General features: G+C 39.3%; 2 protein-coding genes across 2 annotated transcripts in view; both read right to left on the reverse strand.

The window, feature by feature from the left end:
* Positions 1-12,283, reverse strand: part of FEZ2 (fasciculation and elongation protein zeta 2) — a 31,634-nt gene extending 19,351 nt beyond the window's left edge. Inside the window, exons 1-5 of the mRNA XM_082481911.1 lie at positions 12,019-12,283; positions 10,260-10,368; positions 6,592-6,708; positions 5,083-5,227; positions 1,298-1,566 (exon numbers count right to left, since the gene is read on the reverse strand). Coding sequence (XP_082338037.1) covers positions 1,298-1,566; positions 5,083-5,227; positions 6,592-6,708; positions 10,260-10,368; positions 12,019-12,263 — 885 coding nt within the window. The 5' untranslated portion in view covers positions 12,264-12,283. The remainder of the gene's footprint in view (positions 1-1,297; positions 1,567-5,082; positions 5,228-6,591; positions 6,709-10,259; positions 10,369-12,018) is intronic.
* Positions 12,284-14,484: 2,201 nt separating this feature from the next.
* The window catches only part of CRIM1 (cysteine rich transmembrane BMP regulator 1), a 200,696-nt gene continuing 196,850 nt past the window's right edge, over positions 14,485-18,330 (reverse strand). The window contains exon 17 of the mRNA XM_082480172.1: positions 14,485-17,407. Coding sequence (XP_082336298.1) covers positions 17,231-17,407 — 177 coding nt within the window. The 3' untranslated portion in view covers positions 14,485-17,230. The remainder of the gene's footprint in view (positions 17,408-18,330) is intronic.

Consider the following 18,330-nt stretch of genomic DNA (forward strand, 5'->3'; position numbering starts at 1 on the left):
CTTGCACCTCTTTCTGGGAGAAGGCTCTCAAATCTGTACTTGGTGTTAGTGAAAGCAATTTTCAAAGGAACCACACATATGCAGCCTACAGTCTTATATCGGAGCTAGTTTGTTCAATCCTTCTCAGAAAGCAATCTGACACATCTATGTCTTGACGCAACCAAATATGAAAATGACTTATACTGGGATCACATATAGTTATACTTGAAAGCATCATTCAAGTCTCTAAAATTGAAACTAACCAGAATAGCTTAGGAATCACTTGACTCAAGTTTCAAAACCAAATGATGATTTTTTCTTTCTAGTTAGAATTTGAACTTTTAATTGTGCTCTTGCAAAGGGATATATACTTTCTTACTAGGAAAAAAGGACATATACTTTCTTAGAGTGCCATTAAAACTTAGCTAGCTACACAAAAGATGACTTTTCATTAGACAGACAAGATCAGAACTCCATAGATTTATATCGCTGGTATCGTATTCTTCTAAGTTTAGAAATAGATTTTGAAGAATTAATGTTTCATTACAAATGTTTATTTCTTCCGTTTGAAAAGCACACCCCAAAACCTTCTGATGTCAACCTGAAGCATTGTTTCTGGAACTTAGCCAAGATCTACAATACATTAACCACATTTTCTGCATCCTAGAAGAGACGCTTAGAAATTCTAACATTAATATCCCACTCAAGTAATTTAAAACTACACTAGACAGATAAGAGAAATAAATCGCACTGACAAGATAATAACCTAATTTCTTTCATTCTCTGCCTTCTATTATTTAAACTGCATTTGAAAGACATTTTTCCTTTTGTTGCTATGTTCTGTAAAGAATAAACCAAATTATCTCCTCCCTGTACACATGCACTACACTTTGGCCTCACTCCTGTCTCTTGTTGGACGTAGTAACTCTGCCACAGGTTTCAAGAGATTGAGGGTAAGACTTACTTTTTTCCTACCTAAAAACCAACATGATCAATAAATGTCTGTACAACTACAACAATAATACTGAATTTCCTGTAAGACTAACAGTGGTACACGTATACTAAAATTCACACAGTGAAACCAAACAGATAATGAGTTTGCCTACTGACAACAGAATACACAGTACATCCAAAGACAGTATTTTTTGTGACTTAGTGAAAAAAATAATCTCAATAGGAGTGCCTGAGGCTTGTCTGCAAATGAAGGCATGGAAGCAGTTGTACTAGGTATCTTGATATAATCTACAACTACTACTTCCCATAGGGAAAAAAACAAAAAATATTTTGAATCTATAAACAGTTACAAAAATTTTCTTACTGTTCCAGGCATATGACCTCTTTCTTGTTTGCCGTTCTGAGGACTACCGTTTTTCAGCTTCTTTTTCTTCTTTGCTGTTTCTTTGTGTTCTCTCTGCTTGTTTTGTACTTCAATGAGGACAGAAATGAAGCTGTTTTTCACTTCTTTCTCAAACTCCAACTCATCTCGTAGAGCCAACTGCTGTACCAGTTCCTCAGAATAATCCTTAATAGCAGTCTCAATTTCTTCTAGCAGTTCATTTAACTCAGCAACAGACAATCTTTTTACTCCTATAAATAATTCATATAAAAAGTAATCTGTCAATATTTAAAGCATGAGAATAATCATGGGAATTACAAGAAAAAAGTACTCTGAAATTTTTCAAAACAAAAAATACAATTCTAAAACTACACAGAACAAAACAATATTCCTAAAGGAATAAACACACCACAGAGGCAACTAGAATCTCAAGAAGACGACTGTCGAACTTTCTTCTTATTTCTGAAAAATCTGAAATAACCTGCAAATATGAAGAGCATGTTGTAGTTAAGGAAGCTGAAGTAAGCACTAAACTTCTAATACTGTCACCTCTGTTAACTATTACTTTCCATCTACGCTCACTGTTCAAAATAAAAGGTCTCTGTATTTTCTGACACAACAACTGACACTGGCATTCTGGAATCCTTGGATTTTTTACGTACAGTAATACAGGAAATCGTATTTTATGAGTGAGGGAATTTTCTTAGTGATATTGCTAAGGTATGCATGCATATTAATAAAAGCTTGCACCAAACTTTTATGATAAGATTTTTAGATGCATTTAGTAGAAGAACCAACAAAATCCTCCAAATTTTCTTTGTCCGGACATTGCAATCAAAAGCATGGTCTAGTATTGCCCAGAACAATGACCTACATCAAAACTAACTGACAGACTTACTTCAAGCAAAAATAACCATTATTAGTTTTGAGAAAGCACGAGACTGAATTGGTCAATGCTAAACCAGAAGCCTGTAAAATGTCACTTTGGAAACAAAAAAACCTTCCAAGTTTGCATTTTAAAGGTACTGTTGGGTCATGCGTTACAGACTGTGACATTATGACCAAGAAGAATGTTCTGAGGCTTGCTTGGGTTAAAAGTGAGCACATTCTTTGAGGACTGCTTTCCATTCCCAATTAAGTCTGACACACCTAGGCAGTTAGTCCAGCAGCTGCTATGTCAAGGAACATAATTTTCATTGGCATTTGAGAAACCGCTAGTCCTGGTTACACTGAAGAGTACAATCTGTTTAAGGACACTGCATAGATGTTTGTAATTATTTGGTTACATTGAATTAGTCTACTAAATGTTATGTCTAAAAAACCTTAAGTTTTTAAGTGAAAGTGCCTATGGACAAGTGTTGAAAAACACAGATAAGGCCACAAACTACAAAAAAGTATAGGTCTTTAGAAGCATCAAAGATGAAATGTGATTTTCTCTCTTAAAGTACAGCAGGGAAAACTGATTGGAGAAAGCTCTTTGTCACTCATTTACTAAAGAAAAAGCAATGAAACCTGTTAAGGCAATTGTGCGGCAAGGAGCCACAGTTTTTCAGAGCAGCTTAGGTCTTAAACTCTGTTCAAACACTGTAACAGTACTATATGGTTAAGGATCTAAATGTCAAGTAGTTTGAACCCTTCATCGCCTATACTGTTGCTTAAACTATTCTAAGTATGCAGCACACATGTTATGGCCTCTGCTTGTAACACACATCTAGTCTGTGCTCACAGTTGTTGCACATACCACAGCAGGTCTTACCACAGCAATAACTTTTTGCAAAGTCAACTCTGGTTGTCAGCAACAGCAAACAGCAACATCAACTCAAACATAAGCAGGGGGAAGACCAGTAAATTCAGCGACAAGATTATCTGGTGCCTTGTGGGTGCAAGTCACAGAATAGGCCTTACAGTCTGTGAAACTGCATATACTCTGCAGTAAAAATTAATGTGAGTAAGTTCCATATGCAGTCGGTATAAAGGACAGTATAAAAAGTATAGGTTGCACCACTGTTCTGTTTTTGTGAGACAAGTAAACAAAGCACCAGTGAATCCCAACACTTAAGAACCAGCTTCACAGCCTAAAAAACAATTGTCCTGAAAACACAGGTGCAGATTATCCAACTGCAATCCTGACTTGTTTATGACAGGTCAGCTGTTGTGATCAAAGCCTACAAAAGGGCTACACAGGAACTACTCAGCTGACACACATGAGTGAAGACAGAGTAATTCAAATGCAGAAGACTACTTGGAGTAAGTCTTAGATATGTAGGCTAAAGGACTTACCTGTGTAACCAGAGCTGTAACTGGTTTTGTTTCTGGCCTGTCTTAATACATGTCTTTTCCTATCCAAGATAAAAGTAAATACAAGCTTTGATTTCCTGCTCTCAATCCTAAAAATTAACCCCTCTGACTCATCTTATAAAAACCAGACAGTTTTTAGGAAAACCCTGCAACAATTTCAGAGAGATGCAGACTAATTCTGAAGCAGCTTCATGCAGAAAAAAAGGTAGCAAGAGCTTTTCATAAAATAGTGACCTGAAAGACATGAAAGCAGATTCTGAGAAACTGGTGAAGCAAAGTTAAATTATCTGCCAAAGTAACTCAAGGCATCATTTGGTCAAGGCTGACCTTTAAACCATGAAGATGCAACAGACAAGACGAACTCCTGAGGCAAAGCAAAATAAATATGATATGAAATACCAAGCAAGCTTGATGAGATCCAAACCTAAAGACATATGGAACTGTCAGAAAACCAGGAAGCCCTGCTGCGCAGGATAACTTTGCTTTCATATTCCTGAAATTTATGTGTTGAGACAGCTAAGAGTCCAACCATGAAAATGGAATCTCCTCCATAAATCTGAAGTGTAGCAGAAACTGGAAGTCATGTCACAAAAGGTCAGCCAGTTTTCTGAATCTTCTACAGAATTTACATTGCTGACCCAGACTACAGGAAAGAAAGCACCAAACTTTGTGAGAGGGACCAGAGCAGAAGGAATGTCTAGTAAATATTCTTTGTGTTCCTATGACCTTCTAGAATTGATTTTGACAAGCACGCAGATTAAACGAATTTCCATCATGGAACTGATTAATCACAGGTTTCTTTTACATACAATTCAACCTGCTATAATGAACATATACATGTAATTTCTCCTTTCCTTTTGTATAGGGAAGAACAGATTATTTCATTTGAGTAGAAGATAAAAAAACCTTTTGTATCTTTTAAGTTTTTTGAAGAGCAATGGAAGAGGAAGAAAGAAAAATATGCAGGTCCTTATGGGAAAAAAAGCAACAGTTGCCTTATTTTTGTGTTACTGTATATCAAGATCTGTTGTAGTGACTGAAACAGTACCAGAGAAACACCGTTTGCTTTATTTACTGCATAACTTTCAAGAGCTTTAGCTAATCTTCTTTAACACAGCATACTGGCCTCAAGAAAGTGTCTCACTTTAGAATATAGAAATTAATAAAGTTTAATAAAAATGAAAGATTTATCACTTTACCTATGAAGGGACCTCATTGCAGTGAATCAAGCTTCAGCTTATTTGCTTTAATTTGAAATTCTATAGTTTTATTTTTACTCTAAGTTATGAAAGCTGACAAAGGTAAGTCTTCTATTTATGTTCTAAATCTAGTTTATTCTTTCAGGGCATTTTGAAAATATTTTTGAATGCAGGTATTTCATAAAAAGGACTTGCTATAAATCAAACACATGGCAAACTTACCCTTTAAACTATTTTCAATAAGCATAATACTAAATAAATATCACTTACTCTCTTCATAGCTGTTGTTTGTACTGGATCTCTTGAGCGTCTGAATTTCCTGGGAAAGTATGGAGAGCCGATCTGATTGCGTGGGTGTTTCATCATCTTCTGGATCAGGTGATTCCTGCATCATTTCCTCTATTTCTTCAATCACCTTCAAAAAATGAAAACACTTATGAAGACCCTCCTGCATGAAGAGAAACAGCCTCCAATTTGAAGCAAAGCTGTTAAGAACTTAAGGTTTGTTTTTTTTACTTTAAATTAGCAAAGATGCTGCTGGTGGATAAAACTAATACCAAGACTGGATTGCGGAGAATCAACAAAATGATACTGACGTTTCCTCCCCATCATTGCTCTCTAAGAACAAGTCTCCCTTTTCAAGGTAAATTGGTGATCTCATAACAAGCAGTAGGTTGAAATTATACAGTTATTTCTACAAGAAGGTACACATGGTTCTGCTTAAGAGAACTGAAATAAAGAATGAGCAGGTATCTTTCCCAACTATTTGGTTGAAGGAAAACAAAACAACAACAAAAATATCAATTACACCCCCACCTCCAACTCTCATTTCACTACACTTCTCTAAGCAAAAAAAAAAAAAGCTTCGAATAACCTTAAAATCCACTGTGCTTATGAGAAGTTTTATGAACTGATACATCATAAACTGAAGCTGATTTGCATCCCTGGGTGTAAGATCTGAATGAGACAGAAAGTAGGAGAATAGAAATCCTGTGCATAAGCTTACTTTTTGGTATAGAAATGACCATATTTGTACAGGCTAAATTGGATGGCTGAACAAATAACACATCAACTTTTGCAAATTTAAAGGCTGTAGACATTGCTGGGATCCACCTTGCAGTAAAAAAGAGCTGACGCAGTTCAAGCAATCCTGTCTCTTGTACTCTCAATAACCATGTTCATCAGAGTCCACAGGTAACCACTTAAGCAACAAGAAAATACAGTCTTGCATTTACTTACTAAAGAAGGATCTTAATGGACAGTCATTAACCTTAGTTAGAAGAGCAACTTTTAAAATAACTTAAGTAAATCCATGGATTTGAAACAGAAGCCTTTAGACAATAAATAGTTTGAAAGCTTCGTAGCATAACTGTTGATCTGCTCTCATATTAGGCAAAAACTTCAAAGAATTCTTGCTAACCACAAAGCCATGTGAAGATATGAATGGCGATACAGTCATGCTGGAAAACTATGAACTCTACAACACCACCAACATTCTGAAAATATTTTTGCTTCTCAACATATATATTTAATTTTTTAGTATTTCTGACTAATTCATGGTAAGAAATGTATAAAGATTTCAGAGACCCTGCACTATCAACCTCACCTGAAGCATTGGAATACTTTTCAAATCTGAATGACACAGTAATATTTCACACATTATTATGACCATTAAAGAACAATCAAGAAGCATAGCTATAGTGATCTGCAAGAAAGAAGAACAAAAAATAATCACAGACGAAAAGAACCAAACAACACTGTCTTTGCCGAACACTTTACCTGCTCTGCTGTGAAAAGTGGTTCATCATTGATGCAGGAAACAATGATAGAATGCATATCCAGCTGTTCTCTCAGCTCTTCGTCATCTGACAGGTCAAGGTTCAAGTTATCATTTACCTAGAAAGAATGACAATGTGTATTTATATAAAACATATATACGCGTTTGTGTGTGTACACATCTATAAAATACATGTACATATACAAAAAACAAAAGGGGAACCAACACTGAATTTTAAGAATGAAACCGATTCCTTGACCATAATAACAGAATCGATGACTCTTGCTGTCAAATACCTGGAAACTGAAGTACCTTAACAACTGAAATCAAAACTGCAATTGGAGAAAGTTAAAATAGCTGTCAGTTTTTAAAGTCTTTAAATACCCTTAGCATATAAAGACCACATACACAACGACATGCAGATATCTGCACAGAAGGCAGTCAGTCCAATGTAGATATTTAAATCTTAAATGCAGACAGACACTTGTCAGTGTGGGGTGAAAATCGACCTGTAATCTCTAACATTACACAAACCTGTTATTTTAAGTGCTTTTATAGTTCTACTTTTTCACATGATAAAAGACATTAAAAAAGTTATTTTGAAAAACAGAACATGGTTATTACAGCAGATTATTTTAAAATTATATTGTTGAATATCTCAGGCTCTTTTCAAAAAGATCCAGATGTAATGCTGTTCCCACACATACACCATCAAATTACACTCATCCTTCAAATCCAAAGATATAGTAAAAGAAAATATTTAAATCCCCTCCTTAATCTGTCAGGTATATTTTACACAGTGATATATTCCAGTTTATTTACAAAGTTATTTGTTTTTTCTGCACTTCGTCTATTACTAGATTCCAGCCACACCAACCTAGAAAAGCCCCCCAGCCCCAAAAAGCTGCAACCCCTAACATTTTGAGCTCAATTGCTTTAACTGATCTTTGGATTAATTTACAAGCATTATGACTAGCTGTATAAAGTCCTTGGTCTTACCATACCAGATTTCAATTTTTATTGTAATTCCTCCAATTTTCCCATTTCTCCAGAAACCTTATATTTTTCAGATTAATTTTGAAGATGCTACTGATATCCCCAGATAGCCAGTCTATAGGGAAAAACATAAAAATTGTATTTTTTCAGCCATCAGAATGAAGTTAAATGTCCACTTTTTTTCAGAATATGAGTTCCAACAACCATGCAGTGACAGGGCTCCACTAAGACATATCTGTTCACCTACCGCACAGATACATCCCAGTTTTGACACTAATATCTGCAGTCCTCAAATGTTTTTCCACGTATATAGGATTAAGACAACTATGGGATAGCAAGCAAGGATAACAGTTTACTAGAAGGCCAGCTTCCTGGCATCTCCAGAAACAATACTTTGAGAGACTGCCAGAATATATTCTGATAATTTAGGCTAATAAACCACCTAAACCAATGCAAGCTACAGCTGATGCCAAAAAGACCACTTGGCCTTCCACCCAGCCACACTCCATGCCCATTTGTGTCCTCACACTCCTACCAAGGAATGACCTGTTTAAAAGTAATCTAACAAAAATATAATAAACAAGCAATTACGTAATCCTGTTCCTTGTACCACTGTACAACACTTCCATCCAACTACTTCTTTGACCATCAGAGCTGTATAAAAGTGTTCACAGATCTGTGATGTGCAGCAACAAAGATAGATGAATCAGCCTTGTTCACCTTACATTTTTTTTTCCTACTAAAACAGGTAGAATCATAGAATCATAGGGTTGGAAGGGACCTCTGGAGATCATCTAGTCCAACCCCCCTGCCAGAGCAGGGACACCTTAGAGCAGGTTGCACAGGAACACATCCAGGCGGGTTTTGAATGTCTCCAGAGATGGAGACTCCACCACCTCCCTGGGCAGCCTGTTCCAGTGCTCTACCACCCTCAAGGTAAAGAAGTTCCTCCTCATGTTTAGGTGGGACTTCCTATGTTCGAGTTTGTGCCCGTTACCTCTTGTCCTGTCACTGGGCACCACCGAAAAGAGCCTGGCCCCATCCTCCTGGCACCCACCCTTTAAGCATTTATAAGCATGGATCAGGTCCCCCCTCAACTGTCTTTTTTCCAGACTAAAGAGACCCAATTCCCTCAGTCTTTCTTCATAAGAGAGGTGTTCCAGTCCCCTAATCACCTTGGTAGCCCCTAGGTAGAGAAATACTTTAAGCACAAATCCAACAAATCCTTAAATACTTTAAGTACAAATCCAACAGCATATTATTAGTTTCAAATGCACCAAGGAAGTGTTGCTTAACTGTTAGTATTCATTGTAAGAAAGCTAAAACAAGCTACTAGCTGGTCCATATGTGCTGTCACATACCCAGAAATACTTCTGAAACACAGAGAAGTAGAAAAAAAAGTATGTCAAACGCTCCCTAACAGATGGGCTTTACACATCAAAAGCCATGCCAGGTGGAGTGAAAGATGAAAAAACTTCAGATATGTTTAATCCAGAAACTGATTTTCCTTCTACTGGCAGTGTACCTAAGATTCTTTCTAATCCATCAACACCACTTTACATTTTTCTATGTAGTTCCTTCATAACTTCCTTCAAATAACTTAAAAAACTATAAAAACCATTTGTTTATATTATAGCTAGTTCCTTATCAATAAATCCATCAGTCTTCCAGTCCATTTTTCAGTCACACAACAAGGTCATGGCATGGGGGGGTTGTACGCCTTTTTACTTTAAATGTAAGGACTGAGTTACTCTAAAACCACTTAGAAAAACTGAACAAGCATTCTAAAGCACAAGTCAAATTCAAGGGATAATCATCAGACTCAAATCGAGAAACTGAGTTCCAAATTGCCATCTTCCCCCACTGAATCCCAAAGTATACTCTTCATCAAAACAATCTTTGTTCCTGTCCCAGTAAAAAGTAGCTGTGGATTACATAATAGATGGCGGAAGTCAAAGCATTACCCTATTCTCAGGTCACACACAGAGATATTTTTACAACATAACTTCACTAAGTTTAAAAGATAAGCCACTCGTTTCCTCAGAAGACATGGAAGGGGGGCATTCTTCCTAGCTTTTCTCGTGAAGCGTTTTAATCTACTTAAAAGTAGAGGACAACCCTTTCTATAAACCTCTCTGAAGCTCTTCGTTCCCTGCTCCCTCCCCAGACAGCTATTCTACTTGTTAAAGAAGAGAAACAAAACAAACTCTTGCACTTCAGTGTCTCCTGGGTCACCTTTCCTGTAAAAGAAGCCACTTTAGTTTCCACTTGACTGCAGAATGAGATGAAATTAAAAATAGTCTGCACTGGATTTACTAAATTAGAATGCTCCCGCCTCTTTTCCTTCCTTACCCAGAATAGCGTTCAACACGAAACAGACAGTAGAAAGATTTTATGTGAAACATTTTCTCATCTTACAAATTCTTCTACCAGGCTCTGGCTCATGAACTTCCATCTAAAACTAACCCTGAATTATTCCAACCCAAGGAGATGTAAACATACATCAAACATGCTTGATTTTTTGATTTTTAAAAACCTCTCATGTATCGTACCAAGCACTGAAAATATTTTAAGCCATTTAATAACAACACTCTTTTATACAAATGCAAATTATTTTATCTCCCTGCTGAGTATAAAAGACTCCAAGAAGGTATTTCTGCTGATCAGGACTTACCCCTTTTTCTGAAAGATTCAGTGTTGGCAAGTGCAAAGCTCTGGTGTGGGAAGATTTCCAGTCAACAGGCATTACGTTACCATAATTATCAGTCAAAGCATTCCAAATCCTGGAGAGAGGAATAAAGGAACAAAAATGCAGGCCTTAAAAGAAGCGGCAACTGATCAGCAGTAAACATATTTGTAATGATAACATATTTCTATCAACAACTAGTTGTTATGTTTTTTCCTCCCTAAATATTCATCTGCAAGTTACTGACAATATTTTTGTAGTGTTCTTAAGCTGAGAAAATGTTTTTTGATAAACGTAATTTATTTCCCTGTTTAAACCAATAATGTACACACAGCAGTGAACTAAAACAACGTGATGAAGTTGCAGCTTTATTACTAATTATATAATCATACTCAGAATCTTTTTGGGGGGTGAATGAGTCCTTCCTTTAATGAAATTTGAGCTCAGCTATAAATTCCCTTCCTAGCGCTGTTCCGGTTTTCCTTGCCTTTTGCACGTTAAAATCAGGAATTAGCAAAGGCCGAGTAGCAAATTCTGAGCGAAACTTACTTTCTTACTTACTTGCTATTTATCACACACAAATGAACATGCACAACTTAGGCTAAAATTCTGCAAGAATTTCATTTCGTCCAGAAGTACTCTTGCAGAGCTCGACCCACCACTCTTGTCTACAGTTGCTCTTGATTGTGTCTACAGCGTACAGCCTCTCTGGCTGTACTACAGGTTTTGCATATGCAGCCCTATTCCAGTATACCAGTTGAGGTTTTGAAACAGAGCAGCCCTGTTAGCAGGTTGCTGGCTCAAGTCAGCTAACAAACCCTGCCTCTAAGCGCTATGCTGTGGGTGCGTGTTTGGAGTGGTTGCCTAGCTAGGCCCAGAGGAATGGCTGAGCCAGACACAGAAGGGCAGACAGAGCCTCCTCACTGCACAACATGTCTCTGATTCATGGTTCTCTGAAATTACCTCACTGTTTATACCTTTATACTGTAGATACCTAGTCTTTTGCTAACAGTTTTTTTTTTCTCTTAGAATAAGACATACTATTTAGTTACCTCAACGTAAAGAACTGCAATAGTTTTAAGAAAGATAAACTGACTGAAATTTACTGTAAAATAACAGGTATAAATATCTGTAAAATAATGTTAAAAACAGAAAGGCTGCATAGATCAGAAGGTGCTATTGCTCAAAAAAAAAACCAAACCCAAACCAAAAAAAACCCCAATAACCATAGCTGCAACTGAGATTCTGTTCCCCATCTGCTTTCCATGTTTAATTCCAAACACCGAAACAGTGGGCATTTTACAAGAGGCTAAACAAATATCACCCTCTGTCACTCTGCACTTCGGAACAGCAACTTCTCCTCCCACCCGGAGGCAGGAGACACCGGCATGCCCGCACGCCTCCCCGGCCGTCAGGGGACGGCTCGGTGTCAGACCAGCGCCGGCGGCCCGGCACGGCCCTGCGGGCGGGGAAAGGCTTCACCTCCCGCGGCCCACAAGCCCTGACCGGGGCTCGGCGAGAGGAAGGCCCAGGCCAGAAGGCCCAGGGGCAAGCGCTTTCGTCGGGCAGGTCTGGCGAGCCACGGAGCCCGCACCGCCCTCCGGCTCCGCACCCAGCCCCGCGCCCCAGCCCCCGCTGTCCCCTCAGGCCCGGCCGGGCCGGGCCTCCTCCTCGGGCGGCCCAACCACCGCCGCTCCCTCTTCCTGCCTCCCACCCCCCCCCCCCCCGCCCCGGGGCCCGCACTCACTCGTCGTCCTGCAGCGCGCTCTGTTCCGTGAGGGGCCGCAGCGGAACGCGGCTCTCGCCGCCGCCGCCGCCACCGCCAGCCCGGGCCTGCGGGGGCTCAAAGCAGAGGGACAACTTGGCCACCAAATCCCCACCGCCCCAGCCGCCTTTGTCGCGGGCAGCCTCGGCACCGCTCCCCGCGGAAGGCTGGAAGCCCGAGAAGTCTTGCCAGTCCCCGGGGTCTCGCTGCGAGGCCGCCGCCGCCATAGCTGTCCACCCCAGCTGGAGACGCCGGACTGCGCGCCCCCGCCCGCCGCTCCCGGCGGTGCGCGCTCCCGCCGCTGCTTCCCGCAGCTCGCGGGGCGGGGCGTGTGACGGCGCGGGGCTGCCCAACGGCTGCAGCGGGAGGGGCCCGGCGCGCGACGGCGGAGGGGAGCCCTTAGCGGCTGTCCGCGCTGAGGCGAGCTCGGCGGGGCCCTCCTCCTCGGCCTCCCTCGGGCCGGGGGATGGGGAGGCAGGTGGCCGGCGCGGCCCGGGGCTGTGGCTGAGCGCGAACCAGCCCGGCCCCGACACCACTTGCGGGGCAAGGAGAGAGCGGGGCTTTGGCATTGGCAGCGAGCGTCGCTTCAGGCCGCTTCGCTGGGTTTCCTTCTGCACAGGGAAGGTGGCAGGGCACAGGGCCTGAGGCAGCCGCTTTTGAGGCTGCTCACCGGGGAGGGGAAAGGGGAAGGAGGACTACTTGCAATAATTTAATAATTGTAACCTGGTAACCGAGGGGTGGGTGGCTTTCTGGCTGTTGTTTTCCCCTCTGTTCAGCCACTCAACACATACAAAACTAAGTTTTGGAAATACTTGGTTCTTATTAGCACAGTCACTCCCATGGCCATCCTTCGCTAGCCTTATATTGTGTCCTTATGTGTGATAGCTTATGATAGACTTTTTTTAATCTAGTACATTTTGAGCCACTGTAAACTTTTGATACGCCAAAGTATGTAGCAGGAATTTTCTCTGCTTACCTTAATGAATTTGGTTTGAGCCTCCTTTAAGTTTCTTTTCCTACTTCCTCCTTGATGTTTGGAAAGACACAGCAAATAGCAAAATTCGTTCCCTCTTGAGCATCTGCGTGCCACTGAGGTAATTTAAAGACTTTTGTCCTATCCTACCCAGCTACAACTTTTTCAAGCTACCAGACCCCGGGATACGTAGGCATTCTAATATGATCCCTTCTGACACTGGGCGTAGGGCAAAGGAGTCCAGGACTACTTTGAGTGTTCAAATGTGGATGCAACATTGTTTTATACATTAGTGCAATGATGTTTTCTGTTCCATTCTGATGAAAAAGCAAAATGTTTGCAGGCAGAATTTAAGGATGCTGTTCTAGAAGACATAGTCTTGGGAAGGAGCAAAAACACTGGAACAGGTAACCAGCGAGGGAGAGGAAATTGCTGGAAACTCAGCATATACAAATGTAACGGGATGCACAAAAATACCAATCTATCTCAGTCAGTCAGTTATGCTCTCTGCAGTAACTATTACTACCTGGGGATTTCAGATTATTGCAGCTAGCTCTGCAAGAATATTGACTCACTGGTCAGTAGCAATCCAAACAGTAAATATGATGCTAGATTCAAGGTGTACCATGCTTGAACAACGTGGACATTTTCAGTCCCTTCACACTTGATCTCTAAAGGATGTAATAGAATGGGAGGTACAAAGAATGGCAAGGCTGGCCAGAAGACGTGGAACTGCTCCCAAAGAATTGCATCTTGGGCTTTTCAGCACAGAAAAAATGGAAAGAAATAGGTCTCTAAATTAATGGGTGACATACAGAAACTGATCCACTGCTGTTTTGAATGCAGAAAGTCAAGGATATCAAACGAAACCATCAAGAGGGTTGGTTCAGAGAAAGAAGAGGCAGTTTTTCACAGAGCAAGTAATTAAGCTAAAAATCTCCTCGCTTCAGGAAGTTACATACCAGCACTTTACATCAAGTCCATTAATTTACAAATTAATAAAAGAAAAACCTTTATAGGCTAATAGGTAAATAAATGATCTGTGGCTCAGGAAGTCCATGAAGTGCAAATTCTGATTCCACACACTTTCTCTAGGACCTCATGTTAGAGTCCCGTATGATTGATTATGGCTTTGTGTCAGGTACAACTAGACCACATGGATTCAATGGCAGGGCAAAGGCCTAACTTTGCGTTTGAGAGATTGATCAGTTTCAGTATGCTGAAAGTGTTTGGAACTTCACAAATCCCTCTAATGTTAAAATTCTTTAGTGTAAAACTCACAACTTTCTGTAACTGCAAACTGTGCTTTACCCACAGTATGTTCTGAAGGGTTCTGATCTAAAGTCAGCAGGACAATAATATGAATTCCTACTCCCAGGGAAAAAAACATACCACAGTATCAACCTCTAAACTAATGTCTCAAGGAGCAGTGTACGGAAGTAATTAATATGAACATTTAAGAAAATATGCATCAATAGGTTTAAAATTTTTTTATTGTGCTGCCAAGAGCCAAATTACAAGAAACCGCCTTACAGTTAAAAAAGTAAACAAGCAATCTGCTGAACCGCAGTGCACTCCGAGTGCCACATATGCATCTATTTTTCAGAAAATTATATCTGCATTTCTCTTACAAGAGCACAACAGGAACCAAAGTAAAAGAGTGTAATGGATACAGCACATAGGATAAATCATATCTTTAAAATAATAATAATAAAATAATAATAATAAAAAACATTTTACACCATGTCCTATATCCTGCTAATATTTTCAGAATATGGCCTTGATTGTAAAACAAAAGCAAGCATTTACAATTTCTGGATAAAGACTGCTTACTCTTATGCAAGGAATGGATGTTTTGTCTTGACAAAATCTTTGTAGTAACTGGACAGAAACATCTCTGTTTCAATATCAGATTGAGTACAAAACAGTGGGGAAACTACATTTTTTCTTATTGGTGGTTGGAAACTGAAGTTATATAAGCAGAAAAAATGTTGACCTTTAATGATACACCTATTTTTTTTCTTTGATGCGAACAGCTAGAACACCTTTTTGATATTCTAAAACAAAAAAAAATTGTTAATCTTCAGATTAATAAATTAGGTCATTATAATAATAAATTAGGTTTTTTTTTCAGTTTTAAAGTTCAGCAACCTCTGACCAAGTATTTACAACAATACTTGAGAGTTCCTTTACAAAAAATACATTTTCTTTTCACATTAAGCATACTGGGTATCTGTGTCTCTTATGACAAGCATTTGTAAAAGAAAAAAGGCAATGCACAAATGGGTAATTAGTATAAAAGTGCCAAGACCTGTTTGGAAAGTTAACATTGTATTATACAGTCAGAGTTATAAATGAGGCAAGCTACAACAAACTTCCAGCTTAATGTGGACAATATTCCAGTAGTTGTTTCAAACAAGTGTTTGAAGAGAAAAAAAAAAAAAGGAAAGAAGAAAACAAAAAAGAAAATCCAGGAGCCGATGGTATTATTCTATGGAGCTGATTAGTGCTGCATGTATATTGTCATCAGTGTCTCTAGCCAATGCATTCATTAAAAAGCCTTTTTAAGGCTAAGCAGGAAAAGAAAAATAAGAAACACCCTGAAATGTAGCAAGTAGCAAGAGCAACGCTTACTGCTATAATCGTGCACGTACTGTACACACGCAAACACAAGAGTGCACACACCCACACACGCGCGCACACACAAACACTTTCAAATCAAATCAAACCAAACTGTAGGTAGAATGAGATGCTCTTTTCTTGTCTTTCCTAAACTCACAAGCGATTAAGCATTGATATGGAATGCCTGTTTATCTGTTTCTGCTCTGGGTAAAATCTCTCTCAGATAAAAATACATTCAACAAGAAAAAAAATAGAAAAATATATACTGTATACATAGCATTTTATATATACAGTATATATATGTATACTGTATATACACATGCACGTATATATACACAGATGTATACCTACATGCATTTGTATATACATATATATACACAAACATACAAATACTTTTTGTTGTTTTTAGCATAATTATATTTACATAAATATTCCTATAATGCTAAAGTTTAAAGAAGCATGATCTCCTTTTTTTTTCTGAGCTTCAAAAAAGGTGCTTGAGTAATATACAATTAAAATTAAGCAGCTTCCTAGCATGGAAGTAGTTTCTAAATCTGCATACCAGTAAATAAGAACATCAACAGGAAAAAAACAACAACCTTAAAACAGTCTCTTTTTTACTCTCTTGTAAGCAAGAGCTTTGTCCAACAAAAATATTTTTCCTTCTCCTGTATGAACAACCAGAGATTGATATAAAATAACAAAACAAAACCACAACAGACAAAACAAACAAACAAAAGCCCCTGGAACTGCATGGTGTTCTTGACTTTTCCTTCCTTCCTTCAATACTGCTGTCAAAAGATCCAGTGCTCATATCAGGAATTACTTAGGCCTCAGTCATTTGCTAACTCTGCCGAAGTCTGGCTAATCTAGCCAATCAGCTTTGAAGAAAACAAAAATAAAAACAAAAAGCAGCACAAGGTATAATTTTATACATCCTTAATAAACCCACCCTTTATTTTCTGCTATAACCTTTTCCTTGCTAGTTCATTAACTACTGCAGCTTCTCATCATATAGAAAAATATTTGCAGCTACACCACACTTGTGATGTGACCAATTCTGTTCTAGGAGTATATTACTGTAGCAACAGCTGAAAAAAAAAAAAAATCAGACCTTTTCATATTTTTTTCACCTGGGGTTAGGCTTTGCTGCAACAGATGCAATTTCAGAGCAACAAGACAAACCACTATCCTGCTGCCCGGCGGTATTCTTTATTCGTTTTGCTCTCCAGCCAAGCGTGACCAGCTTTTCTTCTCCGAAGCTTCCTTTTACCTCATTGCCTACCCCTAGCCCCTGATTCCCCCTCCCCCAAAACCTCTATAGCTATGTTACAAGCAAATACATCTTAACAAGTTTTAAAACTTTGGTTCTAAGAAAACACTTGGTCAGTTATCTCAAGGAAAAGTGGGAATGCTTTTTCTGGCACATTGCAGGAGTCAGAGCTCATCCCAGTAAGGTCTTAGAGCTGTACATGTAGTCACAAATCCAATACAATCCACTAAGCAAGTGCACAATTCTAGTGTTATTTTAATAGCAGACTTAGTCTCTCTCTCTCTCTCTCTCTCTTTTTCTTAAATCCTTGGCAAGGGTGCAATTCTTCAAACTGTTTGATAGAAATTATCTGCCTGTAGGTTGTTCTGTTTCTGCATGCTGTAAAATCCACTGTATCTTGAATCTGGGTCTGCAATTCTTAGCATCCTCTGCGAACTGTCCACCTGGACCATGGTACCTTTCTTGCAGTCCACGTATACCAGTTGATTGTTTAGGCAAGAAGGCTGTTAAAACAGAAAGGCAATATTGAGTAAAGTAACATTTATTTGTATTCCACACATAATAAAAAAGTCTTTGTGGTTCAAGTCCATAAGCACAAAACAAAATCAAATAGGCAATGAAAGGGTCTGGACTTTTGCTGAACTTGGTAAAGGCTTATGCCAGGCACAATAACAAACCAACACCCTCTTCTGAATCACCATTTTTCATCTTCCAAATGGAGCTCTGGTATTGCCATATCCCAGACAGACTGGTCAAACTGTTCTCTGTTAGTCCAGCCCCCAGCATCTGGGGCTGAACCTGATTGCCCCAGATGCGCAGCAGCAGCTTGTTTCCAAGACTTTAACAGCCTCTTTATTGCTGATTGTTTTCAAGAATGTTTTGGTTCCTGGTTGCAATTCCACTAAGAGAATGGGACGCATCTCAACTGTTATAGTTAATTCGGGCATGGGGTGTCCTATGGGATCCTTCTATAGTCCTTTCTGAGGTGGTTTATGTATTACTTCCTTAAGTAGGAAATCATCCATATTTACTAGGCCTCAGACCCTTGCAAAGCAGTGTGTTAGTGTGGAGATGCTAGTGTTGATGTGGCACTTGGTAGAGTCGTCCGGACTTAGCTATAAGCATAGAACAGGGGATTTAATTTTAGGTAAATGTGCATAAGTGAGGTTTGAGTATGTTATGGCCTACAAGTGCGAATGCACTTAAAACATTGCTCAAAGAGTTGAGCTATATGTACCGGCTTTCCAGTCCTGCTATTCCTCCGCTTGAGAGTCCTTCAACTGAAAGATTCTGCAGCTGAGAGGATGGTGAAACAACGTTGGGTGCACAGTACCTTAAATGTTTATGGGCTAAGTATGGAGGTCAGGCAATAAGCATACTCTATGGATACATAAGTTAGTGGCAATGCGTATGTATGCTCACACTA

Source organism: Vanellus vanellus (genome assembly GCF_965231255.1).
Source record: "Vanellus vanellus genome assembly, chromosome: 3".
NCBI lineage: Eukaryota > Metazoa > Chordata > Aves > Charadriiformes > Charadriidae > Vanellus > Vanellus vanellus.